The sequence below is a fragment of the Eretmochelys imbricata genome, chromosome 28 (genome assembly GCF_965152235.1).
Source record: "Eretmochelys imbricata isolate rEreImb1 chromosome 28, rEreImb1.hap1, whole genome shotgun sequence".
NCBI lineage: Eukaryota > Metazoa > Chordata > Testudines > Cheloniidae > Eretmochelys > Eretmochelys imbricata.
The window spans coordinates 4,155,484-4,177,644 of record NC_135599.1 but is presented as its reverse complement, the minus strand read 5'-3'; the positions used below and the strand labels follow the sequence as shown (position 1 = coordinate 4,177,644).

Genomic DNA, 22,161 nt, shown 5'->3' with positions numbered 1-22,161 from the left:
AGGTAGGAAGACGGATTGAAGAGAAAATGAAGATGATGCAGCTGCCCTTTCTATTCCCTTTGCCTTGTGGCTTGTACTTCCTGTGTCCCAAACACAAGCTTCACAGCACATGGCATGGAAAAGCCCTGGAGTTCTCAGTACACAGGCATACCCCTGCATGTCTTGCTGACTCAATAGGTGTATCCCCTTGGTTCTTTTCATGGGCTCATTGTACAGCTGATGACCCTTGACAGGCCAGTGAAGAGGCTCCGCAGTGCTGATGCCAGTCTGTCCGGGGGTGTCACCCAGAAACACTGCACAAGTCTGGAAATACAGATATACCCTACATGTCTGTAACTCACAACACAAAGGTGGTACAAAACATAGAAACAAAAGGATCATACTTGGAAAATCATAGCATTTTCACTGACACCTTACATGGCATATCTAGCATGATTCATTGCAATTTCATCATATTGGTATTTTATTATTAATTATTATTATTAAAGTGTCTCACAATTCCCTACAGTGTCACACCTAGTAAACCAGTGAATTCCCAGGACCAGCTCCCTGAGTCCCTGAAGATGCTGAGCACTCTGCTTATGAGGGATTGAAATACCCACATACCTGCTGGGAACACACACAGACAGGCACAGTCTGTCCCCTGTGACAAAGTTCCTGCTCTACCTTGGTGGGTCTTGCGCTTATTGGCGGATTTGCTCGCCTTGGAGCTTCACGGCAGCCCTCAGCTTGGCCGTTTCTCTGAACCCACAGTCCAGGTTGACGACTCCTGGGTCTGACCAGGAGTTGGGAGGATTTGGGGGGAACCCGGGCCCGCCCTATACTCCGGGCTACAGCCCAGGGCCCTGTGGAATGCACCTGTCTAGACTGCCTCCTGGAACAGCTGTGCGACAGCGACAACTCACTGGGCTACTTCCCCATGGCCTCCTCCCAACCCCTTCTTTATCCTCACCATAGGACCTTCCTCCTGGTGTCTGATAATGCTTGTACTCCTCAGTCCTCCAACAGTCCATGGTCTCACTCTCAGCTCCTCGCGCCCCTTGCTCCCTGCTCCTCACACGCACCTCACTAACTGAAGTGAGCTCCTTTTTAAACCCCAGGTGCCCTGATTAGCCTGCCTCAATTGATTCAAGTAGCTTCTTGATTGGCTGCAGGTGTTCTAATCAGCCTGTCTTACTGGTCTCCAGAAGGTTCCTGATTGTTCTGTTACTTTACCCTACTTAGCCATCTGGCCTGACCCTGTCACAACCCCTATGTTCACTCTTCTAGAAAACTATGATCAATTATTTACATCGTATGGCTTGTTTGAGGTATCATTTGAAAATGCATAATCGACAGAATATTATCCTCCTGTTAAAATATGTGTAGCAACACTATGTAAAATTATGAGATTTTACTGTATCATATTAGTGAAAAAGTTACAATTCTGGGGAACACCCTCAGACCAGTTCCTCAGAGACAGCAAGGCAAGCAGCTGCTCAAATTGCCATTCTCCAGGAGGGGGAAGGTGTGAAGAAGACATTTACATTCCTTCACAGGGACCACTTGAAGCTCATATCTACAACAGACAGCCGGTCACCATGACTCAACTGAGAACTGAAGTTGTTTGTCGTACAAAGGACTGAATTATAAAAAGAGGGGAGGAAAATGCTTGAGACTCTCTCTCTCCCCCTTTTCCTCTGCTCATGACAGCTCCTGAAGAAACTGAACTTGGCAGCAGGGGCGAATTAGGGGGACTTCTGGCTAAAAGGACAGCCAGCCTGCCTCAGGATATGGTGAGAGAAACATTTGCTTTGTATCCGTTTTAGCTTGTTAACTTAGATGTTAGTTTGTGTTTTATCTTGCATTTCTTTTGTAAACAATTCTGGCTTTTATACCTCATTACCTGTAGTCAATTAATATGGTTTTTTGACGGTACTTAGCCATCTCATTTTATTGTTTCATCTAACCAGTGTGTTGGGATTAAAGTGTGTTGGAAAATCCATTTGGGATAACAAGGCTGGCACGTGTCATTTTCCACTGATGAAATGACAGACTTCATATGACCTTGCGTCGTTCAGTAGTGTGCTGGACAGTGAAAGATGCACAAAAGTCCGGGACCAGAGAATTTTCTGGGGTTCTCCTGTGGTGCACTGTAATTCGTGAGTCGCTGACTAACAGCGCTCAATACTGTGTAGCTGGCAGCGAGTTACATGCTGGAGACTGGGTGTTAACTGCCCAGGAGTGGCTGTTCTCACAGTAAAGCAGTGTAAAAGCCACCCCAGCTTGGGCAACTGAGGGGAAACAGCTGTTCAACCAGTCAAGATTGCACTGTGGTTAATGTCACAGACACTCAATTTCAAAGCATCTCCTAAAACACAGAGAAAGTAAATCCATGTCCCAGAAGTTGAAGACTCCAGACAGAGGACAAGTCTCCCTGGAACTGCTTCTTGCAGAGAGAGAGAGAGGTCCAGACACAATGAGAGAGTCCTGGGGAAGCTGGGAACACTAAGAATGGGCTGGTGGGGTTCAGTGGAGAAAGGGAACAGGAAGGGCAGGGATATCACTCAATGCAGGATCTCAGCAGTCCGAGATGTCAGGATAGCACCTAGTGCAGCCCATTGGAAAACATAATCCCAAATATACATATAAAATGATGGGGTCTACATTAGCTGTTTCCACTCAAGAGAGGGATCTTGGAGTCATTGTCGATAGTTCTCTGAAAACATCCACTCAGGGTGCAGAGGCAGTCAAAAAGCGAACAGGGTGTTGGGAATCATTAAGAAAGGGATAGATAATAAGACAGGACATAACTTGCCTCTATATAAATCCATGGTACGCCCACATCTTGAATATTGTGTGCAGATGTGGTCGGCCCATCTCAGAAAAGATACATTGCAATTGGAAAAGGTTCAGAAAAGGGCAAAAGAACCCGGACTAGGAGTATGAAGCAGGTTCTGTATGAGGAGAGATATGTAAGACTGGGACTTTTCAGCTTGGAAAAGAGACAAGAGGGCATATGAGAGAGGTCTATAAAAGCATGTCTGCTGTGGAGAAAGTAAAGAAGGAAGTGTTATTTACTCCTTCTCAGAACACAAGGACTAGGAATCACCCAATCAAATTAATAGGCAGCAGGTTTATAAGAAACAAAAGGAAGTATTTCTTCACACAACGCAGTGTGAACCTGGGGAACTCCTTGCCAGAGGACGTTGTGAAGGCCAAGATTATAAAAGGGTTACAAAAAAAAAAAAACAAACACCATGAGAAATCTATTGAGGACAGGTCCATGACTGGTTATTAGCCAGGATGGGCAGGGATGGTGTCCCTAACTTCTGTTTGTCATAAGCTGTGAATGGGTGACAGGAGATGAATCACTTCATGATTCCCTGTTCTGTTCATTCCCTCTGGGACACCCGGCGCTGGTCACTGTCGGAAGACAGGACACTGGGCTAGATGGACCTTTGGTCTGTCCCAGTGTGGCCGTTCTGAAATACTAGGGAACCTAGTGAGTCCAGTGCAATGGGAGGGAGTAGGAAAATCCCTGGCTGTGGAGAACACTGGGAAATTAGAAACTATCATAAGGAAGCAACAGACTCTAAATAGTCTAGAATAGCAGAATGTGAAAAATAAGAATCGGGGTCGTGTGACTTCAGGAATCAGGGACTCAAAAAACCAAGTCTGCAGAGAAGAGAGATTGTGGCTATTGCACATGGGGATGGGGGGAGCAACTCTCCAGGTCTCAAGGATTTTCACCAGCAACCGAGGCCATTGTCCCATGCACGGTTCAATCCGGAGCAGTGAGGAGTTGTGTCATCTGTAATCCTGGCTGAGTTTCAATGCTCTGCTGCTGGAGCTCCCTTGTCTGGATTCCCCCAGCCAGCATTCAAGGTCTGTGTGATCAGTAACCCTGGACCAGCCGCTCTGACCCCAGCAGCCTGCTTCTTACACCCCAAGCACATTCTGGTCTGGGGGGAGAAGGCTCAGGGTTTGAGAGAAGGCCAGGGGTAGGAAGCTTCTGTTCGTTATGCTGGACCTAACCCCCCGTTTTACTTGTGCAAACAGGAGATATTTGACACTGTGCGATTCTGCTCCTGTGCTCTCTTCCCACAGCGTTCAGCAGCAGGGGAGGGTCTCTGGTCGTGTGTGTGTCACTGGCATGCTGGGGTGATGCTGGAACAGGACAGAGCAGAGGTGGCATTGTGGGGGTGGCGTGAACCTCATCTCTTCCGTTCCCCTTCCAAGACCCGAGGGGACAGGAACCCTTACCCAGCGAGGTCACATTCTCACAGGTCTCCTGCATGACGTCTCTGGAGAGGGCTCTCTGAGCGGGGTCCAGCAGAGCCCACTCTTCCCTGGTGACATACACAGCCACCTCCTCGAAGGTCACCGGCCCCTGAAAGAGCCAGAGCCCCACACTCAGGACCTGCTGCCCCACACACAGCCCCACTATTCGTGAGGGAGAGGAGCCAATCAAACGGAAACTCTGGGTGAACCGCAGCCAACAGAGTCCCACCCCCACCCCGCTCAGAGCACCCAGGAAACACCAGGGAGAGGGGGCGAAGAGACACCCCTCCTCTCTCCCAGCAGATCCATCACACACCTACTAGACACAGACTGATACCGGAGATGCTGCCCCGAGCAGGGTCTAGGGAGAGATCTCTTGTAGGAAGCCCAACACCCTCCTCCTTGTGAAAAGAAAAGGAGGACTTGTGGCACCTTGGAGACTATCCAATTTATTTGAGCATAAGCTTTTGTGAGCTACAGCTCACTTCATCGGATGCAAACTGTGGAAAGTGTAGAAGATCTTTTTATATACACACAAATCATGAAAAAAATACCTCCTCCCACCCCACTCTCCTGATGGTAATAGCTTATCTAAAGTCATCACTCTCCTTACAATGTGTATGATAATCAAGGTGGCCCATTTCCAGCACAAATCCAGGGTTTAACAAGAACGTCGGGGGGGGGGGGGGCGGGCAGGAAAAAACAAGGGGAAATGGGTTACCTTGCATCATGACTTAGCCACTCCCAGAGCTGGATATGAAGCAGGGGAATCTCACCTAAGCCTGACTGGTGGCTTCCCCCTTCGTATTTCAAGGCACCCGCTGGTTAGTTGGGTCAGGCTCCAGCACTAGGAGTCTGATCCTTTTTCCCAGCCCCATCTATGTGGGTTATTTTCTGTTCACCAGATTGGAGCATTTCCACCTCCGAACCTCATGGGTCTCTTCCTAGAATCTAGGCCACTTATTAAACAACTCCCAGCAGGTCTGCCACCCCCTGGCCTCCTCCCTTTCTCCACCCTGTGCATTTCCTGCCCCGCTCCAACCTCCAAACCAGACGGTGCAAACCTTCCCCTCTCTCGTGTATTTGCTGTCCCTCTCCCTCCTGCAGGAACAGATCAGAACACCCCACAATAATCCCTACCTGAGCTGGCTCCTCTGCAGCCATGTCACTCCCTTGTCCCATGGGAGGACGGGAGGAACCGGAAAGAAACATGAGCGTCGTTCTGCAACCAGGCCGGGCAAGAAGGGCTGTTGTGGAAGTTTAGGAACGGGCATTAGTTCATTTCACATCACGCTTCCCCCAGGCTCTTTCCCTGCAGAGCGAGATCCGAGATTCTGCCGTGCTGAGAAAATGCTCAGTCTCTGGATTACAGCAGAGACCTGGCCCCTCCTGCCAGGCTAAGCCCACAGACACACTTTGAACCTCCTTTCTCCCTCCCGCATTCCAAAACAAAGTCTCTGAACGCAATCCTAGAAAAAAGCAGAACCAAAGGAGTCCCTTTCGAGGATTCCCTCTGACACTGACCCCACGGCAGCCACACCCCAGCAGGAGGGACATGGAGTCAGGAACTGGGTTTTCCTCTCTCTCATCCTCGTCTTGTCCACAGGAAAGTGATTCTCCCCACACTGCAGTAATACATCTGTCTGGGCAGATGAGAAAGCTGGAAATCTCTTTCAAAACTCTTTTATCCCACGGACCCTGTCAGTCTCTCTATCTCCTTTTCCCTGTGCCCTCTCCATGCCTGTCTGCTAGGAAACTCTCATTCCTGGGTTGTTTGCTCCCCCATGGCTGGATTTGCTCCTGCAAATGGCAGGAGAAATGGGGTGGGGGGCTGTTTGTGTAGAGTCATTTTATAGTCCTTCACTGCCTGCCTGGGATTTCCCCATTGCCTGCCTAGGACCCCCACCTGCCCTCCACCAGGATCTGCCAGCCCATTTGCCTCGGACCCCCTCCTCCGGCCAGCAGGACCCCCTGATGGTTTACAGGAGGACCCCTCACTCTGCGCCAGGGACCGCCCCACCACAGCGCTGTGCACTGGGCATGGCAATAGTCCCAGGAGCCAGCTGGGCAATCCCAGGCAGAGCCCCTGGCACAGCACCAGGCAGCGTCTAATCCCCTGCCCCACCTGCCCAAGAGACCCTCACCCCCACTGGTCTGCAGCCAACAGGCCCCCAGCGATACCCACTTCCAGGACCCATAGCCTTAGGGCTGGGCACATCAGAACTACCCCCCGAAACCCCAAACCCTCCAGAAACCACCAACCTGACTAGGGCTCCCCCTGCCCAGCCACCCAGAGGCCTCCCCCTACCACAATGCCCCTTCAGCTCTCGCTGCAATCTCCCCACACAGACATGCACCCCCCCAGCAACAGTGTTCCCTCACAGTGTCTGACAAGTGGATAGAAATTTATCACCACCCCCTGCTGGCCAGTCACACAGGCAGAGGGAGCCTGGGGGGACGCCTCTTTAACAGGAGAAGGGAAGCCATGGAGGGCCAAAATGAGGAAGACATTTCCATACTCTGTCACTAGCAAATAATGGCCACCGTGGATCCACCCCAGAGTTGGCTACAGCTTTGCACTGCGGGAAGCCCCCCCTCATGGAGACCCTTTCTAATGGGGTTTGGGATATTTCTGGACCACGCTGCACTCAGAGGGACCTCCTCATCCCGTGCCAGCTGGAGAAAAGAAAAGGGTCCAGCCAACTCTCCTGTTACCAACTGGGAACCACCCATCCCCCAAACAGGGGGAGGCCCCTGGCTTTGATGGGTATTGAATATATGGCTAGTCTCTTTTATCAGCAAACATTTTTAACAGAGAGAAAGGAGGGAACAAATGATTCTCAAAGCAGAGGGAAAGATGTTCCTTGTTGCAGGGGGGTTAATTTCCCAACCAGGATGGAGAAGGATTCAGGGCGACAGGTTCCCCCCAAGGAAGGACAAGTTGCTAGGATTTAGAGACATGGGGAACAGCCCCAAACTCAAGAGGATTTTTAATTGACATTTGATAATGACATCGTAAGAGGGAAACCTGAGATTTGAGAGCAGTGTTCAGAAATGAAAGAGAAAGGGTGGAAATCTGAGGGATTTTCGATCCATTTATGCAAATTATAGAGAGGAAAGTGGAAAATGAGAGGGATTTTATAGCAGTTGTTGATAGGAGGTTGTCACGGAGTCCCTGGGCGATGCTCTGGAACTGCTCCCCATGAAGCCGGGCAGGACTCTGGGGCAGTCGCCTTTCTGGGAGCAGCCTGTCTTCAGGACACACAGCTCACACAGCTTCCCCCTTCCTGGGTCTGACCTAGGACCATTCAGCCTCCTCTGCCCCTCCGTGCACTTCCCACAGAGAGTCCGCTCAGGCAGGGCTCCTGGGGAAGCCAGAGGTCCTGCCCCCCAACTCCGCAGTCAGACGTGACTCTCAGCCAGCCAGTAAAATAGAAGGTTTATTAGATGACAGGAACATGGTCTAAAACAGAGCTTGCAAGTGCAGAGAACAGGACCCCTCAGCTGAAGCCATTTTGTGGGGGGCAGTGAGACAGACAACCACATCTGCCCTTCACTCCATGTCCCAGCCAGCCCCAAACTGAAACTCCCTCCAGCCTCTCCTCCTCTGGGCTTTGTTCCTTTCCGGGGCCAGGAGGTCACCTGATTCCTTTGTTCTCCAACCCTTTAGCTCTCACCTTGCAGGGGGGAAGGGCCCAGGCCATCAGTGGCCAGGAAACAGGGTGTTGGCCATTCTCTGTGTCCAGACTCCTGCACACACATGCCCTCTAGGGCTCTGCAATGATCATACACCCTTATCCCACCCCCTAGATACTTAAGAACTTCATAGGGGAAACTGAGGCACCCCCACACTATTCAGAGGAAACATTAAGAACAGTCCCACTTCGTCACAGAGGTAAAAGCTGAGTGTATTTCCCACCACTATTTGGTCAATGAATAGAGCGGAAATGGGCAACGTTGGCAAACGTTTTAGATCCATATTCAGGAATCTGAGGAAAGGTGTCAATCTGAGATTTTCGTCGTAATTTATAATTACAGAGACAGGGAAAGCTCTCAGGGGCATATTCAATTAGAAGTAGACAACTAGAGTAAAAGTGGGGCAAACTTTTTAATCAATCTTTGAGACGTACAGAGAAAACTTGTCACAAACTACGCAACTGAGAACATGGGATAAACGCCAAGACCGGGGGGGATTTTATGTGGCTATTAAAGAACTAGCTGGAAAAGGGGGACCGTTTGTCATATAAAATCCAGCCTGTCCAATACATAAAGAGAAAGTGATGGTCCCGTCCCCCCCCCCCGCCCCCGTTCACCTGGGCAGCAGGGAGCCCTCTGAGGGGCTGACTGGAGGGGGCGGGGGGGGAGCTGGAGGGATCCCTGGGGGAGGGGAGGGGGCGGTAGTGGGGAATGGGCAGGTGGGGGCTGGGGGCAACGGTGCTGCAGTTGGGGGGCAGCAAGTGGGACTGGGAAGCCGGGATCGGGGGCAGCCCCATGGGGGACACGTCCCCTCCCTTCCCCGCCCTGGCAGAGACCCGGCGTCTCCTCCCACCCCCACGCCGGGGCAGCCAGGTTGGGGGATGGCTCCGGGCTCCAACTTCCCACCGACACCGGGACAAATCGCTGCGGATAAAACGGGGGGGGGGGGAGGAAAATCCCGCCCCCGCCACGGGAGGGGAGTTTCAATGGACATGTGAGGAGGAGGGAGAGACGGGGGGGATCAGGGGAGACGAGAGAGCGGATCAGTGGGGGGTGGGGGGGAAGTTTACAACCACGTGGGAGCTACCGAGAGGGAAAAGGGGAAAACTGGGGGGCATTTGTGCCCGTGGGGGGGGGAAGGGGATCCAATTAACTCCCCCGCCGCCCCCCACTTCCCCCCCGGGAATTTCCTGGCTGCACAGAGACAGTTCAATCCCCACCCCCCGCAACTCCGGCTTCTCCTCCCAACACCCCCCAAGGGACCCCGCCCGCCGGGCCCCAGTCTCTGCCCCCCCCAATCCCAGCCGTGCCGGGGGCAGAGAGTCACTTTCCTGCCCCCCCACCAGCGCTCCCCCCCCGCGGGGTCTCCCACTCACCGGGTCGGGGGCGGGCAGAGCCAGGGGCTGGTCCCAGCTGGAGAAAGCCCCCCCCGGCCGAGCACGGGGGGTTAATGACGGCCCCCCCAGCACAGACAGGGAGGGGAGCCGCAGCTGCTCCCCCTACAGATCCGACACGAGGCAGCGCCTGGTCTGCTCCAAGCCCCGCCCCCAGGCGCTGCCCCGCCCCCGGTTTGCTCCAGGCCCCGCCCCCAGGCGCTGCCCCGCCCCCGGTTTGCTCCAGGCCCCGCCCCCAGGCGCTGCCCCGCCCCCGGTCTGCTCCAGGCAACGGCCCCCGGGGGCTGCCTCGTGTCGGGTCTCTCGGAGGTGCAGCTGCGGCTCCCCTCCGTGGTCTGTGCTGGGGGGCCCGTCATTAACCCCCCCGTGCTCGGCCGGGGGGGGCTTTCTCCAGCTGGGACCAGCCTCTGGCTCTGCCCGCCCCCGACCCGGTGAGTGGGAGACCCCGCGGGGGGGGAGCGCTGGTGGGGGGGCAGGAAAGTGACTCTCTGCCCCCGGCACGGCTGGGATTGGGGGGGGCAGAGACTGGGGCCCGGCGAGCGGGGTCTATTAGGGGGTGTTGGGAGGAGAAGCCGGAGTTGCGGGGGGTGGGGATTGAACTGTCTCTGTGCAGCCAGGAAATTCCCGGGGCAGGGAAGGGAGGGGACGTGTCCCCCATGGGGCTGCCCCCGATCCCCGCTTCCGAGTCCCACTTGCTGCCCCCAACTGCCGCACCGTTGCCCCCAGCCCCCACCTGCCCCCCACCTGCCCATCCCCCACTGCCGCCCCCTCCCCTCCCCCAGGGAGCCCTCCAGCTCCCCCCCCCCGCCCCCTCCAGTCAGCCCCTCAGAGGGCTCCCTGCTGCCCAGGTGAACGGGGGCGGGGGGGACGGGACGATCACTCTCTGTTTATGTATTGGACAGGCTGAATTTTATATGACAAACGGTCCCCCTTTTCCAGCTAGTTCTTTAATAGCCACATAAAAGCCCCCCCGGTCTTGGCGTTTATCCCATGTTCTCAGTTGCGTAGTTTGTGACACGTTTTCTCTGTACGTCTCAAAGATTGATTAAAAAGTTTGCCCCACATTTACTCTAGTTGTCTACTTCTAATTGAATATGCCCCTGAGAGCTTTCCCTGTCTCTGTAATTATAAATTATGACGAAAATCTCAGATTTACACCTTTCCTCAGATTCCTGAATATGGATGTAAAACGTTTGCCAACGTTGCCCATTTCCGCTCTATTCATTGACCAAATAGTGGTGGGAAATACACTCAGCTTTGACCTCTGTGACGAAGTGGGACTGTTCTTAATGTTTCCTCTGAATAGTGTGAGGGTGCCTCAGTTTCCCCTATGAAGTTCTTAAATATCTAGGGGGTGGGATAAGGGTGTATGATCATTGCATAGCCCTAGAGGGCATGTGTGTGCAGGAGTCTGGACACAGAGAATGGCCAACACCCTGTTTCCTGGCCACTGATGGCCTGGGCCCTTCCCCCCTGCAAGGTGAGAGCTAAAGGGTTGGAGAACAAAGGAATCAGGTGACCTCCTGGCCCCGGAAAGGAACAAAGCCCAGAGGAGGAGGGGCTGGAGGGAGTTTCAGTTTGGGGCTGGCTGGGACATGGAGTGAAGGGCAGACGTGGTTGTCTGGCTCACTGCCCCCCCCCCGAAAATGGCCCCAGCTGAGGGGTCCTGTTCTCTGCACCTGCAAGCTCTGTTTTAGACCATGTTTCTGTCATCTAATAAAAGTTCTATTTTACTGGCTGGCTGAGAGTCACGTCTGACTGCGGAGTTGGGGTGCAGGACCCTCTGGCTTCCCCAGGAGCCCTGCCTGAGCCGACTCGCTGTGGGAAGTGCACGGAGGGGCAGAGGCGTGTGAATGGTCCGAGGTCAGACCCAGGAAGGTGGAAGCTGTGTGAGCTGTGTGTCCTGAAGGCAGGCTGCTCACAGAAAGGAAAGGAGTACTTGTGGCACCTTAGAGACTAACCAATTTATTTGAGCATGAGCTTTCGTGAGCTACAGCTCACTTCATCGGATGCATACCGTGGAAACTGCAGCAGACTTTATATATACACAGAGAGTATGAAACAATACCTCCTCCCACCCCACTGTCCTGCTGGTAATAGCTTATCTAAAGTGATCATCATTTGGGCCATTTCCAGCACAAATCCAGGTTTTCTCACCCTCCACCCCCCCACACAAATTCACTCTCCTGCTGGTGATAGCCCATCCAAAGTGACAACTCTCTTCACAATGTGCATGATAATCAAGTTGGGCCATTTCCTGCAGAAATCCAGGTTCTCTCACCCCCTCACCCCTTGAGGAATTCCACCATGATTTCAACAATTTCCATCCCACCATCAACCTCAGCCTGGTCCAGTCCACACAAGAGATCCATTTCCTGTATACTACAGTGCTAATAAACAATGGTCACATAAACACCACCCTATACCGGAAACCTACTGACCACTATTCCTACCTACATGCCTCCAGCTTTCACCCTGACCACACCACACGATCCATTGTCTACAGGCAAGCTCTGCGATACAACCGCATTTGCTCCAACCCCTCAGACAGAGACAGACACCTACAAGATCTCTACCAAGCATTCTTACAACTACAGTACCCACCTGCGGAAGTAAAGAAACAGATTGATAGAGCCAGAAGAGTTCCCAGAAGTTACCTACTACAGGACAGGCTTAACAAAGAAAATAACAGAACGCCACTAGCCGTCACCTTCAGCCCCCAACTAAAACCCCTCCAACGCATTATTAAGGATCTACAACCTATCCTAAAGGATGACCCAACGCTCTCACAAATCTTGGGAGACAGGCCAGTCCTTGCCTACAGACAGCCCCGCAACCTGAAGCAAATACTCACCAACAACCACATACCACACAACAGAACCACTAACCCAGGAACTTATCCTTTCAACAAAGCCCGTTGCCAACTGTGCCCACATATCTATTCAGGGGACACCATCACAGGGCCTAATAACATCAGCCACACTATCAGAGGCTCGTTCACCTGCACATCCACCAATGTGATATATGCCATTATGTGCCAGCAATGCCCCTCTGCCATTTACATTGGTCAAACTGGACAGTCTCTACGTAAAAGAATAAATGGACACAAATCAGATGTCAAGAATTATAACATTCATAAACCAGTCGGAGAACACTTCAATCTCTCTGGTCACGCAATCACAGACATGAAGGTCGCTATCTTAAAACAAAAAACTTCAAATCCAGACTCCAGCGAGAAACTGCTGAATTGGAATTCATTTGCAAATTGGATACTATTAATTTAGGCTTAAATAGAGACTGGGAGTGGCTAAGTCATTATGCAAGGTAGCCTATTTCCCCTTGTTTTTTCCTACCCCCCCCCCCCAGATGTTCTGGTTTAACTTGGATTTAAACTTGGAGAGTGGTCAGTTTGGATGAGCTATTACCAGCAGGAGAGTGAGTTTGTGTGTGTATGGGGGTGGGGGGGTGAGAAAACCTGGATTTGTGCTGGAAATGGCCCACCTTGGTTATCATGCACATTGTAGGGAGAGTGGTCACTTTGGATGAGCTATTACCAGCAGGAGAGTGAGTTTGTGTGTGTGGTTTTTGGGAGGGGGGTGAGGGGGTGAGAGAACCTGGATTTGTGCAGGAAATGGCCCAACTTGATTATCATGCACATTGTGAAGAGAGTTGTCACTTTGGATGGGCTATCACCAGCAGGAGAGTGAATTTGTGTGGGGGGGTGGAGGGTGAGAAAACCTGGATTTGTGCTGGAAATGGCCCAACTTGATGATCACTCTAGATAAGCTATTACCAGCAGGACAGTGGGGTGGGAGGAGGTATTGTTTCATATTCTCTGTGTATATATAAAGTCTGCTGCAGTTTCCACGGTATGCATCCGATGAAGTGAGCTGTAGCTCACGAAAGCTCATGCTCAAATAAATTGGTTAGTCTCTAAGGTGCCACAAGTACTCCTTTTCTTTTTGCGAATAAAGACGAACACGGCTGTTACTCTGAAACCTGCTCCCAGAAAGGAGACTTCCCCAGAGTCCTGCCTGGCTTCATGGGGAGCAGTTCCAGAGCATCGCCCAGGGACTCCGTGACAACCTCCTATCAACAAGTGCTATAAAATCCCTCTCATTTTCCACTTTCCTCTCTATAATTTGCATAAATGGATCCAAAATCCCTCAGATTTCCACCCTTTCTCTTTCATTTCTGAACACTGATCTCAAATCTCAGGTTTCCTTCTTACGATGTCATTATCAAATGTCAATTAAAAATCCTCTTGGGTTTGGGGCTGTTCCCCATGTCTGTAAATCCCAGCAACTTGTCCTTCCTTGGGGGGAACCTGTCGCCCTGAGTCCTTCTCCATCCTGGTTGGGAAATTAATCCCCCTGCAACAATGATCATCTTTCCCTCTCCTTTGAGAATCCTTTGTTCCCTCCTTTCTCTCTGTTAAAAATGTTTGCTGATAAAAGAGACTAGCCATATATTCAATACCCATCAAAGCCAGGGGCCTCCCCCTGTTTGGGGGATGGGTGGTTCCCAGTTGGTAACAGGAGAGTTGGCTGGACCCTTTTCTTTTCTCCAGCTGGCACGGGATGAGGAGGTCCCTCTGAGTGCAGCGTGGGTCCAGAAGTATCCCAAACCCCATGACAAAGAGTCTCCGTGAGGGGGGGCTTCCCACAGTGCAAAGCTGTAGCCAACTCTGGGGTGGATCCATGGTGGCCATTATTTGCTAGTGACAGAGTATGGAAATGTCTTACTTATTTTGGCCCTCCATGGCTTCCCTTCTCCTTTTAAAGAGGCGTCCCCCCGGGCTCCCTCTGCCTGTGTGACTGGCCAGCAGGGGGTGGTGATAACTTTCTGTCCACTTGTCAGACACTGTGAGGGAACACTGTTGCTGGGGGAGGCAGGTGTCTGTGTGGGGAGATTGCAGCAGGAGCTGAAGGGACATTGTGGTAGGGGGAGGCGTCTGGGTGGCTGGGCAGGGGGGACCCTAGCCAGGATGGTGGTTTCTGGAGGGTTTGGGGTTTCGGGGGGTAGTTCTGATGGGCCCAGCCCTAAGGCTATGGGTCCTGGAGGTGGGTCTTGCTGGGGGCCTGTTGGCTGCAGACCAGTGGGGGTGGGGGTCTCTTGGGCAGGTGGGGCAGGGGATTAGACGCTGCCTGGTGCTGTGCCAGGGGCTCTGTCTGGGATTGCCCAGCTGGCTCCTGGGACCATTGCCATGCCCAGTGCACAGAGCTGTGGTGGGGCGGTCCCTGGCGCAGAGTGAGGGGTCCTCCCGTAAAGCGTCAGGGGGTCCTGCTGGGAGGAGGAGGGGGTCCCAGGCAAATGTCCTGGCAGATCCTGGTGGAGGGCAGGTGGGCGTCCTAGGCAGGCAATGGGGAAATCCCAGGCAGGCAGTGAAGGACTATAAAATGACTCTACACAAACAGCCTCCCACCCCATTTCTCCTGCCATTTGCAGGAGCAAATCCAGCCATGGGGGAGCAAACAACCCAGGAATGAGAGTTTCCTAGCAGACAGGCATGGAGAGGGCACAGGGAAAAGGAGATAGAGAGACTGACAGGGTCCGTGGGATAAGAGTTTTGAAAGAGATTTCCAGCTCTCTCATCTGCCCAGACAGATGTATTACTGCAGTGTGGGGAGAATCACTTTCCTGTGGACAAGATGAGGATGAGAGAGAGGAAAACCCAGTTCCTGACTCCATGTCCCTCCTGCTGGGGTGTGGCTGCCGTGGGGTCAGTGTCAGAGGGAATCCTCGAAAGGGACTCCTTTGGTTCTGCTTTTTTCTAGGATTGCGTTCAGAGACTTTGTTTTGGGATGCGGGAGGGAGAAAGGAGTTTAAAAGTGTGTCTGTGGGCTTAGCCTGGCAGGAGGGGCCAGGTCTCTGCTGTAATCCAGAGATTGAGCATTTTCTCAGCACGGCAGAATCTCGGATCTCGCTCTGCAAGGAAAGAGCCTGGGGGAAGCGTGATGTGAAATGAACTAATGCCCGTTCCCAAACCTCCACAACGGCCCTTCTCGCCCGATCAGGCTGCAGAACGACGCTCACGTTTCGTTCCGGTTCCTCCCGTCCTCCCATGGGACAAGGGAGCGACATGGCTGCAGGGGGGCCAGCTCAGGTAGGGATTATTGGGGGGGTTCTGATTTGTTCCTGCAGGAGGGAGAGGGACAGCAAATACACGGGAGAGGGGAAGGTTTGCACCGTCTGGTTTGGAGGTTGGAGCGGGGCAGGAAATGCACAGGGTGGAGAAAGGGAGGAGACCAGGGGGTGGCAGACCTGCTGGGAGTTGTTTAATAAGTGGCCTAGATTCTTGGAACAGACCCATGAGTTTCGGAGGTGGAAATGCTCCAATTTGGTGAACAGAAAATAAGCCACGTAGATGGGGCTGGGAAAAAGGACCAGACTCGTAGTGCTGGAGCCTGACCCAACTAACCAGTGGGTGCCTTGAAATATGAAGGGGGAAGCCACCAGTCAGGCTTAGGGGAGATTCTCCTGCCTCATATCCAGCTCCTCACAAGCAGGAGGGTGTTGGGCTTCCTACAAGAGATCTCTCCCTAGACCCTGCTTGGGGCAGCATCTCCGGTATCAGTCTGTGTCTAGTAGGTGTGTGATGGATCTGCTGGGAGAGAGGAGGGGTGTCTCTTCGCCCCCTCCCCCTGGTGTTTCCTGGGTGCTCTGAGCGGGGTGGGGGTGGGACTCTGTTGGCTGCGGTCCACCCAGAGTTTCCGTTTGATTGGCTCCTCTCCCCCACAAATAGTGGGGCTGTGAGTGGGGCAGCAGGTCCTGAGTGGGGGGCTCTTGCTCTTTCAGGGGCTGGTGACCTTCGAGGAGGTGGCTGTGTATTACACCAGGGAAGAGTGGGCTCTGCTGGACCCCGCTCAGAGAGCCCTCTCCAGAGACGTCATGCAGGAGACCTGTGAGACTGTGACCTCGCTGGGTAAGGGTTCCTGTCCCCTCGGTTCTTGGACGGGGAACGGAAGAGATGAGGTTCACGCCACCCCCACAATGCCACCTCTGCTCTGTCCTGTTCCAGCATCACCCCAGCATGCCAGTGACACACACACGACCAGAGACCCTCCCCTGCTGCTGAACGCTGTGGGAAGAGAGCACAGGAGCAGAATCGCACAGTGTCAAATATCTCCTGTTTGCACAAGTAAAACGGGGGGTTAGGTCCAGCATAACAAACAGAAGCTTCCTACCCTTGGCCTTCTCTCAAACCCTGAGCCTTCTCCACCCAGACCAGAATGTGCTTGGGGTGTAAGAAGCAGGCTGCTGGGGTCAGAGCGGCTGGTCCAGGGTTACTGATCACACAGACCTTGAATGGTGGCTGGGGGAATCCAGACAAGGGAGCTCCAGCAGCAGAGCATTGAAACTCAGCCAGGATTACAGATGACACAACTCCTCACTGCTCCGGATTGCCCCGTGCATGGGACGATGGCCTCGGTTGCTGGTGAAAATCCTTGAGACCTGGAGAGTTGCTCCCCCCATCCCCATGTGCAATAGCCACAATCTCTCTTCTCTGCAGACTTGGTTTTTTGAGTCCTTCATTCCTGAAGTCACATGACCCCGATTCTTATTTTTCACATTCTGCTTTTCTAGACTATTTAGAGTCTGTTGCTTCTGAATGATAGTTTCTAATTTCCCAGTGTTCTCCACACCCAGGGATTTTCCTACTCCCTCCCATTGCACTGGACTCACTAGGTTCCCTGGTATTTAAGAATGGCCACACTGGGACAGACCAAAGGTCCATCTAGCCCAGTGTCCTGTCTTCCGACAGTGACCAGCGCCAGGTGTCCCAGAGGGAATGAACAGAACAGGGAATCATGAAGTGATTCATCTCCTGTCACCCATTCACAGCTTATGACAAACAGAAGTTAGGGACACCATCCCTGCCGATCCTGGCTAATAACCAGTCATGGACCTGTCCTCAATAGATTTCTCATGGTGTTTTTTTTTTTTTTTTTTTTTTTGTAACCCTATTCTAATCTTGGCCTTCACAACGTCCTCTGGCAAGGAGTTCCCCAGGTTGACTGTGCGTTGTTTGAAGAAATACTTCCTTTTGTTTCTTATAAACCTGCTGCCTATTAATTTGATTGGGTGATTCCTAGTCCTTGTGTTCTGAGAAGGAGTAAATAACACTTCCTTCTTTACTTTCTCCACAGCAGACATGCTTTTATAGACCTCTCTCATATGCCCTCTTGTCTCTTTTCCAAGCTGAAAAGTCCCAGTCTTACATATCTCTCCTCATACAGAAGCTGTTTCATACTCCTAGTCCAGGTTTTTTTTGCCCTTTTCTGAACCTTTTCCAATTGTAATGTATCTTTTTTGAGATGGGCCGACCACATCTGCACACAATATTCAAGATGTGGGCGTACCATGGATTTATATAGAGGCAAGTTATGTACTGTCTTATTATCTATCCCTTTCTTAATGATTCCCAACACCCTGTTCGCTTTTTGACTGCCTCTGCACCCTGAGTGGATGTTTTCAGAGAACTATCGACAATGACTCCAAGATCCCTCTCTTGAGTGGAAACAGCTAATGTAGACCCCATCATTTTATATGTATAATTGGGATTATGCTTTCCAATGGGCTGCACTAGGTGCTATCCTGACATCTAGGACTGCTGAGATCCTGCATTCAGTGATATCCCTGCCCTTCCTGTTCCCTTTCTCCACTGAACCCCACCAGCCCATTCTTAGCAGCTTCCCCAGGACTCTCTCTCATTGTGTCTGGACCTCTCTCTCTCTGCAAGAAGCAGTTCCAGGGAGACTTGTCCTCTGTCTGGAGTCTTCAACTTCTGGGACATGGATTTACTTTCTCTGTGTTTTAGGAGATGCTTTGAAATTGAGTGTCTGTGACATTAACCACAGTGCAATCTTGACTGGTTGAACAGCTGTTTCCCCTCAGTTGCCCAAGCTGGGGTGGCTTTTACACTGCTTTACTGTGAGAACAGCCACTCCTGGGCAGTTAACACCCAGTCTCCAGCATGTAACTCGCTGCCAGCTACACAGTATTGAGCGCTGTTAGTCAGCGACTCACGAATTACAGTGCACCACAGGAGAAGCCCAGAAAATTCTCTGGTCCCGGACTTTTGTGCATCTTTCACTGTCCAGCACACTACTGAACGACGCAAGGTCATATGAAGTCTGTCATTTCATCAGTGGAAAATGACATGTGCCAGCCTTGTTATCCCAAATGGATTTTCCAACACACTTTAGTCCCAACACACTGGTTAGATGAAACAATAAAATGAGATGGCTAAGTACCGGCAAAAAACCATATTAATTGACTACAGGTAATGAGGTATAAAAGCCAGAATTGTTTACAAAAGAAATGCAAGATAAAACCCAAACTAACATCTAAGTTAACAAGCTAAAACGGATACAAAGCAAATGTTTCTCTCACCCTATCCAGAGACAGGCTGGCTGTCCTTTCAGCCAGAAGTCCCCCTAATTCGCCCCTGCTGCCAAGTTCAGTTTCTTCAGGAGCTGTCATGAGCAGAGGAAAAGGGGGAGAGAGAGAGTCTCAAGCATTTTCCTCCCCTCTTTTTATAATTCAGTCCTTTGTATGACAAACAACTTCAGTTCTCAGCTGAGTCATGGTGACCGGCTGTCTGTTGTAGATATGAGCTTCAAGTGGTCCCTGTGAAGGAATGTAAAAGTCTTCTTCACACCTTCCCCCTCCTGAAGAATGGCAATTTGACATATTTTAACAGGAGGATAATATTCTATAGATTATGCATTTTCAAATGATACCTCAAACAAGCCATACTATGTAAATAATTGATCATAGTTTTCTAGAAGAGTGAACATAGGGGTTGTGACAGGGTCAGGCCAGATGGCTAAGTAGGTCCCTTTCCCTTGGGTAAAGTAACAGAACAATCAGGAACCTTCTGGAGACCAGTAAGACAGGCTGATTAGAACACCTGCAACCAATCAAGAAGCTACTTGAATCAATTGAGGCAGGCTAATCAGGGCACCTGGGTTTTAAAAAGGAGCTCACTTCAGTTAGTGAGGTGTGTGTGAGGAGCAGGGAGCAAGGGGCATGAGGAGCTGAGAGTGAGAACATGGACTGTTGGAGGACTGAGGAGTACAAGCATTATCAGACACCAGGAGGAAGGTCCTATGGTGAGGATAAAGAAGGGGTTGGGAGGAGGCCATGGGGAAGTAGCCCAGGGAGTTGTCGCTGTCGCAGAGCTGTTCCAGGAGGCAGTCTAGACAGGTGCATTCCACAGGGCCCTGGGCTGGAGCCGGGAGTAGAGGGCGGGCCCGGGTTCCCCCCAAATCCTCCCAACTCCTGGTCAGACCCAGGAGTCGTCAACCTGGACTGTGGGTTCAGAAAAATGGCCAAGCTGAGGGCTGCCGTGAAGCTCCAAGGTGAGCAAATCCGCCAATAAGCGCAAGACCCACCAAGGTAGAGCAGGAACTTTGTCACAGGGGACAGACTGTGCCTGTCTGTGTGTGTTCCCAGCAGATATGTGGGTATTTCAATCCCTCATAAGCAGAGTGCTCAGCATCTTCAGGGACCCAGGGAGCTGGTCCTGGGAATTCACTGGTTTACTAGGTGTGACACTGTAGGGAATTGTGAGACTCTTTAATAATAATAATAATAAAATACCAATATGATGAAATTGCAATGAATCATGCTAGATATGCCATGTAAGGTGTCAGTGAAAATGCTATGATTTTCCAAGTATGATCATTTTGTTTCTATGTTTTGTACCACCTTTGTGTTGTGAGTTATAGACATGTAGGGTATATCTGTATTTCCAGACTTGTGCAGTGTTTCTGGGTGACACCCCCGGACAGACTGGCATCAGCACTGCCGAGCCTCTTCACTGGCCTGTCAAGGGTCATCAGCTGTACAATGAGCCCATGAAAAGAACCAAGGGGATACACCTATTGAGTCAGCAAGACATGCAGGGGTATGCCTGTGTACTGAGAACTCCAGGGCTTTTCCATGCCATGTGCTGTGAAGCTTGTGTTTGGGACACAGGAAGTACAAGCCACAAGGCAAAGGGAATAGAAAGGGCAGCTGCATCATCTTCATTTTCTCTTCAATCCCTCTTCCTACCTCTGGAGCAACTTCTCTGCAAACTGAAGCCTTGAACAAAGGACTGAATGACCCATCCAAGCTGTGGATGTGTTCCAGACGGACTTTCAAGCCAGGAACTCACCAATACTGTGAAGAACCCGATATATAGATTTCTGAATGTATCTGACCTTTGCTTCTTTCCTTTAGTTTAGAGGCTAAAGGATTGGCTGGCAGCCTGGTATTTTGGGTAAGATCCAAACCTTTTTTTTAAGGTCAGGCTTGACAAAGCCCTGGCTGGGATGATTTAATTGGGGATTGGTCCTGCTTTGAGCAGGGGGTTGGACTAGATGACCTCCTGAGGTCCCTTCCAAGCCTGAGATTCTATGATTCAAACCTGTGCTGACCTGGTAATATGGCTGACCCTTTGGGGTCAGAACATTGTGTTTCTGTGACCAGAATTTTTAAATAAGCTCTCACTGTACCGAACATAGGTGCTGATTGGGAGTCAGAGAACTGGAATGCAATAAAGGGGGCTGTGTTCTCTTTTGCTGCTTCTCAATAACCAGTGTGGGGGATCAGAAGCAGAGTTTGTGAGTGGTCGGTGATTTTAACTTCAGTGTTAGCCATCAGTTCTGGGAGCATCTGCTCTCCCTTTTTTAGCCTGCCCTGACCTTAGCGTTTTCAGTCAGGACTCCCCAAGGCACACCAGGTCACACTAAGCACTGAAGTTAAATTAATAGAATGTTTTGTTTTTTTTATGACAAAGTCTTATGCAATCACCTGAACTCCTTTGTTTTCTTTCATCTGAGCAGGGTTTCCCATTTCCAAACCTGATGTGTTTTCCCAGCTGGAACAAGGGGAAGAGCCATGGGTCTCAGAGCTCCAGGGTTCAGAGGAAAGACAGACCCTGAGAGCTCCCTGCAATGGTGAGGAAACATGAAACCAACTCAGAATCTGTAAGTGCCTGAAGGAAACCTATGGGATGCCCTACGAAGCCCTTGGGAGGTCACTCAGTTCATTATTGTCTCTAGCAGGGGTCATAACCTCAGGGTAACTGTAGCTCATGGCTTCCTGTAGATCCTAGCAGACATCAGGCAGTAGCTTCCTCCCTTCCCCCCATGAATTTGATGGGATGTGAAGGCTGAATTGATCCCCTCCTCTCTCCCATTTAGGAGAAGTGTTTGGAGGAGTTCAGTTCCTGTTTTTATTTGACCTCTCTCCAGCACTTTTTTTCCTACATCAGACTCGCTATGCCTGGAGATGAAAGTGTCAAAAACCTGGAAGGGGAATTCAGATGGATCCCAAGCACCGTGTGATCATTTGGAGTTTAAATCCCAGGTTCCATCAATTGGTAAAGCCACTTCTGGCAAGGGGGCTGTTTTGTCCCCCATTATGGGGGATGCTAGGTTACTAAAAAATTTTAAATAACCTAACTAATTCTATGGCATGGGGAATGGTCCCCTTCATGATGCAGATGTTGAGGAAATAGAAGTGGGTTTTTTATTGAATTTATCCTTTGTAGGTGCTAAAAACAAGTGTATGAAATGAAATCAGTGTTGGAAATCTAATAGCTGCAGAAAAATAGCTAGTTTTGAATAGAAACTCCAGCTCTGATAACTAACAGGCCTGTATCCAGTCCCTTGCCTGGATTTGTGCCACCAAATTAAAGAAAAGCTGGGCATGTTTCAGGAAGCCATTCCTCACTAACACTGCTGAGATTTTGAGTGCTTTTGTAAAGGATTCTACTTCAGAGAAGTGTACATATACCCTAACCAAGGCCAAG

General features: G+C 51.1%; 2 protein-coding genes across 3 annotated transcripts in view; both read left to right on the top strand.

Annotated features, from left to right (window-relative positions):
- LOC144258246 (uncharacterized) overlaps positions 1–22,161 on the top strand; it is a 640,730-nt gene that overhangs the window by 389,282 nt on the left and 229,287 nt on the right. The window lies entirely within an intron of this gene.
- Positions 1,611–22,096, top strand: LOC144258322 (zinc finger protein 707-like). 2 transcript variants are annotated; one of them, XM_077806806.1, is made up of 4 exons: positions 1,611–1,775; positions 16,152–16,278; positions 21,191–21,304; positions 21,551–22,096. In XM_077806806.1, exons 1-4 carry the CDS (start codon positions 1,686–1,688, stop codon positions 21,640–21,642), a joined length of 423 nt encoding a protein of 140 aa, XP_077662932.1. In that variant the 5' UTR covers positions 1,611–1,685; the 3' UTR covers positions 21,643–22,096. The 2 variants fall into 2 exon arrangements, 1 of the variants encoding a protein (XP_077662932.1); XR_013344662.1 differs by lacking the exons at positions 1,611–1,775; positions 16,152–16,278; positions 21,551–22,096 and adding an exon at positions 20,435–20,625 and having other exon boundaries at positions 21,191–21,391.

Bases quoted from the DNA above. Each gene is read 5' to 3' on its own strand.
- LOC144258322 (XM_077806806.1), top strand. From the start codon at position 1,686: ATGACAGCTCCTGAAGAAACTGAACTTGGCAGCAGGGGCGAATTAGGG. The intron at 16,279-21,190 runs GTAAGGGTTCCT...TCATCTGAGCAG, and splicing joins TGAGACTGTGACCTCGCTGG to GGTTTCCCATTTCCAAACCT. The intron at 21,305-21,550 runs GTGAGGAAACAT...TCTCCCATTTAG, and splicing joins CCTGAGAGCTCCCTGCAATG to GAGAAGTGTTTGGAGGAGTT.